Source organism: Physella acuta, unplaced genomic scaffold, assembly GCF_028476545.2.
Source record: "Physella acuta isolate Inbredline_101_S28 unplaced genomic scaffold, ASM2847654v3 ptg000926l, whole genome shotgun sequence".
Lineage (NCBI taxonomy): Eukaryota > Metazoa > Mollusca > Gastropoda > Physidae > Physella > Physella acuta.
In genome coordinates, this window is record NW_026732443.1 from 157,203 (window position 1) to 164,000 (window position 6,798).

At 34.2% G+C, this 6,798-nt stretch overlaps 1 protein-coding gene across 1 annotated transcript; it reads right to left on the reverse strand.

Annotated features, from left to right (window-relative positions):
- Nucleotides 1-3,528: 3,528 nt before the first annotated feature.
- On the reverse strand, nt 3,529-5,467 carry LOC131953499 (uncharacterized). The gene is made up of 3 exons (XM_059316688.1): nt 5,398-5,467; nt 3,783-4,851; nt 3,529-3,657 (listed from the first exon to the last, which is right to left on the reverse strand). The coding sequence occupies exons 2-3, from the start codon at nt 4,837-4,839 to the stop codon at nt 3,644-3,646; spliced, it is 1,071 nt and encodes a 356-aa protein (XP_059172671.1). The 5' UTR covers nt 4,840-4,851; nt 5,398-5,467; the 3' UTR covers nt 3,529-3,643.
- Nucleotides 5,468-6,798: the final 1,331 nt, after the last annotated feature.

The following is a 6,798-nucleotide window of genomic DNA, read 5'->3' on the forward strand; positions in this document are numbered from 1 at the left end:
AAATATTCAAAGCATGTAACAGTTCATTAAAAAACTCAATTATTTATTGCGTAATCAAAGCTAGAATCGAGTTTCTCTGACAGACCTATCAGACCTAACAAATTGATTAAGTCTTTTTATTGCTTGTATTCTCGAAATAGATAATTGATAATAGTGTTGGAACCTAATAGAAACAACTAACAGGTATAACATAATAGCTATATTATAAAAAAAGTAATAATTAACGGCTATCTTCTTATAAAATATCTCTATATTCACGTTATGCAAAACGAAAATCCCTATGATCCCTAATTTTGTTTTTAATACTAGTGAATTTCTATGTGTATTTATCAACTTTAGAACATTGTTTGGGTTATCTCTCTTTGTTGATTTTTTAACAAATAAATGGGAAGTAACTTATTATATTAACTTCATATCGATTCACAAGTTTAATATTGGGTTCACCAGGAACTGAATTTTTTTTATTGTCACTGTTAGAGAGAGTTAATGTACTTATACTAATAGTTCAGGGCCAAGACAGAAACTACAAAACTGTTTCTTATAGTGTTTTTTTTTTACAGTTTTTTCTTCGAGAAGTCACTTAACCCTTAATCTACTGACGGTACTTATAAGCACCCTTTTAATTAAGTGCCTGTATTATTTTTAATTTAATACGAATTTTAAAAATTATTAAAGTAATTAATAGTATTATCTCCCCTGAGTCGCCGGTAGTTCGAGGGATAGATGTTTTTTTCAAAATTACTGGTGTGGCGCCATTTTCAATGTCTTGCTATATCGGTAGTTCACAATTTTTCTGTACATTTCTCACACACCTTTTACCTTATTTTTCAAGTTTTCAACCCCAAATATTTTTTATTGGCAACTTCAATAGTCAGGCAAACGCGTTTAACTTCTAGTTATACAATTTTAATCAAATTGTCTTTGTATTAGATCGATGTTTACAAATGGACTTATAAGTACCGTCAGGGCACACGGTTATTTTTTTAGGATGTTTAGGAAATGGCAGATTTTCGATGTGGAGTGACATAAATATTATTTTGATAATTAATTCTCGAAATGTACTCAAAAAATTATATTTACACATTTATAATAAGGTTAGCATATGGTTTACCAAGAAATATTATAATTACATGTTGATTTCTAGTAGTAAAAGAATAACAAGAATAAAGGTAGCTGTTGCAGGCTCGTTTACTAGGTTTAGTATACTTCATTTGTATACCAAAACCTAGCTCTAGTAGTAAGATTTAATTTGTTAGTTATATTTACTGCAATAAACTGTCTTGCCTACAACAACTAGCATTTACGTAATGTATACCTGTAAACTAGTAATAGTCCGTACTTCTGCATATAGTATAGATCTATATGGTAAATTTTAATCATTAAACAGAAAACAGTTGGCCACTACGGCTATCCTAACCACATTGAGCTCACTTCTATTTATGAACTTTGCACTGTAGTGTAGACTTGTCATAATATGCTAGTAGGCTACAATTACACTAGTATTACTAGTAGTTGCGTGCTGAATGGCTAGGCTTTTGTTTGTTTATGCGGCTCATTGTACTAGCTATTGGAAGCTTCTAGCAAAAGCATGTTCATTCCGGCAACCGTTGCTACACTAGAAAGACCACAGACAAGATTGAGGGAGCATGATATGTCGGCAACTTTTGCTGTGTTTGAAGTCTAAGATGTGTTCCGATAGAAAATCAAGTAAATATCGTACTCAAAATATACTTTTGTGCTGTATTTATGTGCGAAAATTACAAAAAGTGATTGTTATAATGATTGCTATGTTATTAGTTAATAAATTGTATCGTTTGTTCCTGTTTTGTAAAAAAAAAAATTTGAAAAAAAAATGTCCTACATTCCTGACGATACTTATAAGTACCAATATATGTTTGGGCCATTAAAAATTTATGAAACGAAATTTCCTTCGACATATGCTTTGAATATGCCAAAAGCAATATAGTAACACATTGTTTAAGTAAAAATTTCATTCAGAACATAATACCGTAAAAAAAAGGGTTAAAACATTTTACTGAGAGACGTGCTTCAGGGCAGTTTTCTCCATCCCCAAGGCGATGTACCCTCAAGGAGTGCCAACTCTGGCACTTTAATTCAAACTAATAATAAATTATTAGATGAAAATTTTACGTAGAGTATCTTGTAAACGTATGTATCCAGAACAGTTCTACCACACAGATTTTGTTTTTCTTAAAATTACATATAACTTTTCATAACTGCTTTTTGTGTGGTTTAATACAGTTTTAATGAGATGATAATTTATGAAAATAGCATTAATCTAGACTTTTGTTTCATATTGTATCAATTTTGGTGCAAAGTGTGATAACCCACACTGATCCTACACGAATGTTAAAAACTGAGTTTTCATGTGCTATACTCCTGTTTTATTACTTTTGACCCAAATTCATACCTGTAACAGATTATAGGTGTGTTTCATTCCACACAATTCACAGGCCGTGATTTTCTTTGTGAAAAAACTATTTCCTAATCTCAGTTGAGTAATTGTACCTAAGAATAATTTGTTTGTATACTATGTTGTTATATTTGTGCTGATAACATCCAATTATGTCCAACGGTATGTAGCTATTTTGATACATTATGCAACGGTACGACCATGATATCAGCTTGGACTACTGTATTGTGACTTTTCTGTAGTATAATACTTTGTTGATTGAACAATGCTTACGTCCTGTAGGTAGACTCTAGTTGCCATGTAGGTCCATACACTAGCTTACTTTTGTTTTTCTTTCATATTTTCATAATAATATGTAAATTATAAAAGAAAAACAGTGTCAAAATCTGTAACAATAGTAATATAATCAGGAATTAGGTTATATTATACTAATTTTATTTTGATTTAGCACTTACTCAGTACTATATACATACAGATATTTATTGTGTAACTATAATAAGCCTATAACAAAGGCAGCAGAGTGTCGTGCTACTATTGAAGAAAAATATGTGTCATAATGTGTAACAATAATAATTTAGTATTAGACTAACATTTACTAGCTGCTACTTAGAATAACTTGCAGATAATTCTCTATTCATACTATTTCGTATATATAGACAGTGTTTGGGTCTTATAAGCTTAAAAAGTAAATTAGTAATTATTATTGAAAATCATGGGAAAGGTTGGATTTTCATGGCGTTTTACTTTAAAGTAATTACAAATTGATTTCGCTGATGAAATATTTTCTCGCCCTTCATGGAGTTAAAATGAAGCGACAGACGAAGAATCATTGTAGTTAGTTCTCGTGATTTAAGATTATAAAGGAGATGAAATATTATACGCTTTTTTCGAATTTATTGTAAAATTTAATTTTAAACATCTTCTTGATTTTCAGCTCTTGTGAATTAAGAATTAATCATTGCAGTGGAGTATTTTTTGTAGCATGTTATAACTCCACGGATTGTATAATTTTTGCAGGGCTCAATGTGTTTCAAAAATAACATATACGTTCTTTTTACATGTGAAGCTTATAAAAATAAAATAAGATTATATAAGTGGCGAGCAAAAAAACCCCTTTATTTCATAAATAAAAGAAAATATTTGACTAGCATTGCAAACATCGTCGTCGCCGATAAAGCGAAACAGTCGCCGCCATCGTCTATGTTACACTTAATAGGATGATCCTAAAGAGAGAAGAGACAAAAAATTAATTAATCATCAAAATCGAAACAGTCAGATATTGTGTGAAAAGATACGTTCAGATAATATTTGTTTATCTTATGGTTATAAGAAAGATGTCTTTTCTTACCTGAAGCGTAGTTATTGTTGGCATTGTAGCTGTTGGAGCCTTTGCCGTAGGAGGCAGAGTTGGAAGAATCGTAGCTGGATGAGCCGTAGTTGGATGGGGCAGAGTAGCTAGATGAGCCATAGTTGGATGGGGCAGAGTAGCTAGATGAGCCATAGTTGGATGGGGCAGAGTAGCTAGATGAGCCATAGTTGGATGGGGCAGAGTAGCTAGATGAGCCGTAGTTGGATGGGGCAGAGTAGCTAGATGAGCCATAGTTGGATGAATCATAGTTGGATGGGGCAGAGTAGCTAGATGAGCCGTAGTTGGATGGGGCAGCATAGTTGGATGGGGCAGAGTAGCTAGATGAGCCGTAGTTGGATGGGGCAGAGTAGCTAGATGAGCCGTAGTTGGATGGGGCAGAGTAGCTAGATGAGCCGTAGTTGGATGGGGCAGAGTAGCTAGATGAGCCATAGTTGGATGAATCATAATTGGATGGGGCAGAGTAGCTAGATGAGCCATAGTTGGATGGGGCAGAGTAGCTAGATGAGCCATAGTTGGATGAGCCGTAGTTGGATGGGGCAGAGTAGCTAGATGAGCCATAGTTGGATGAGCCGTAGTTGGATGGGGCAGAATAGCTGGATGAGCCATAGTTGGATGAGCCGTAGTTTGAGCCGTAGTTGTTACCACCGTTGTAGTAAAGACCATCTCTGTACTGATTGCTGTTTCCGACTGGACCGTTGTTGTAACCGTTGCTGTAGCTATTGCTGTTGTATCCGTTGTTGTTGTTGTATCCGTTGTTGTTGTTGTTGTAGCCGTTGTTGTTGTAGTTACTTCTGCTGTTGTATTCACTGCCGCTGTTGTATCCGCTTCCGCTGTTGTAGCTCTTTCCGCTGTCGTAGCTATTGCTTCCGCTGTCGTAGCTGTTGCTACCGCTGTTGTAGCCCTTTCCGCTGTCGTAGCTGCTGCTACCGCTGTTGTAGCCACTTCCACTGTTGTAGCCAGTGCTACCACTGTTCACGTACATACCGCTAGCAACAGCCACCATGGCGATGCAGACAATCAACTTGATTGAGGCCATTTTGAGATTGATCTATAGGGAGAAAAACAGTTTTTGATGCGGATATTTTAACACAAACTTTAGATCTTGAAGGGCTAAAATAAAATAGCCACTGTAAACAGAAAATGCTGACAACAAAGCTGAATCTTCACTTTTTTAAAACAAAAATCCTTTATAATAAGAATTATGTTATTTAACCTATGACTACAATATGGATGTCTGTTTGAAATGATAAAAAATGGAAAAGGTCTTGTATTCGAATATCTATTTTTTGACAATGCATCCTTTATTTTCCGTATGCAATAAAGTAGGGAGTAAAAAGTCGAAAACTGACAAAAAACTCTATAATATTACAACAAAGTAATAAAAATGTAACTATTACATTTTATTTATTGAGAGGAGAAATTTATTATTAACGTACTTTATACTTCTATATTTATATAAATAATAAACTGCATTTGCTTGTTTATTTATTTTTTATTGTAAGTTGAGAAGTAGTTAACAGAAGTTTATAGCTTTTACCCAGTAGAAATATACAAAGTATATTTAAAACTAAGTTTTAATAGTTATGCTACTTACACTTGCGTCTGGACGTGTACAGGGACGAAATCAGCAGTTAGTAACTTCAACTCTAATTCTCTCCCCTTTTATACAATTTCCACTGAAATAAGATAACATGTAAATCTGTCACTCTTGTCAGGTTAATCTCTTTAATCTGATGATTAATTTCATTTCGACTACAATAAAATTTCCGATCCACCACCATCCGCTCTAGGACGCTACGTTAATACCATCATAAGTCTGATAGCTATCCATCATCCGAACTTTGTACTCTCATTGTAAGTTAGAGCTGAGTCGACACATCTTTACTAAAGAACGATTTTATAGTTCCCACCGTGATTAGCGAGATTTAATTTCTATTAATTTCGTAATCATTTTCTCTAATTAATTGACTGTCTTTTTTACTTAAATTATTCATATTAGTTTTCTCAAACTAAATGTTGATTTTGTTAAATTGTTTATAATTAGATCTAATGATCAACTTACGTTTAGCCATAGTCTGGGGGGGGGGGAGGCTTAGCAGCTGATGAATCATAACATGCTTGAAGGGCAGTAGTTTTTTTTTTTTTTGTTTTTTTTTGCAATAACTTGGAGAGGGCGATATTTGTTTGGGCAAAATATTTTAGGGTTGTTTTTCCGAGAAACAATAGTGAAATGTTCAATACTTGCCAAGTAGATTAGAAGGGGGGAAGCACTATTTCATGAGGAGAAATATCTGGATGGGCAACATTCGTTAAGACAGCAGTTTTTAAGGCTTTTGCTGGGGCTAAAATTGTTAGGACTTTTGTCGGAGAGGCAATCTTTGGATGTGTAATATTATTGTCAAGGCAGCAGTATTTGTTTTATTTTATTTTTGTGGACTGGGGGCGGGGAGCAATGGGTCAGGGACGAGAAATATTTTTAAAGACAAATATTGTTCAGAAACTTGATTTTGGTACGATAGTTGTCGGGTTAGTACTTCATTGGGCAGTAGTGGTTAAAGTAGTGTATGTTGCACCTGTGTTAAGTGTCACGTCATTAGATAACCCACAGTAAAGGGACAGCCAGCTTGGTTACATCAGCTAATGTGACACTTAGATACAAAAACAACGTCCACAATATTTATTCCGTTTTTATTATCAACAAAATAATCGGCGAATTAGTCATGCAGATTCTTGATGTTTACTACAGAATAAAGAATGTTTATGGTCATCGATACTTATTTCTCTCTCTTATACAGTGGAACTCCAATCATTCGAAAAAACGGAATCGAGGCTTTAACAAATCTCTACCTTGTATACCTTCATCTTTTCCCTTCAGTGACAAAGACACGTGGGGCCTCACATAAAGCTTTTTCCACTTTAGGCGGTCACTTGCAGTTATTCTGGCTGTTTTCTATGATAGATCTTACACTGTACTGTTGTCTGTATTTCTGTCTGT

What these genes read in the sequence shown, in the direction of transcription:
- LOC131953499 (XM_059316688.1), bottom strand. Translation starts at nt 4,839, where the DNA reads ATGGCCTCAATCAAGTTGATTGTCTGCATCGCCATGGTGGCTGTTGCT.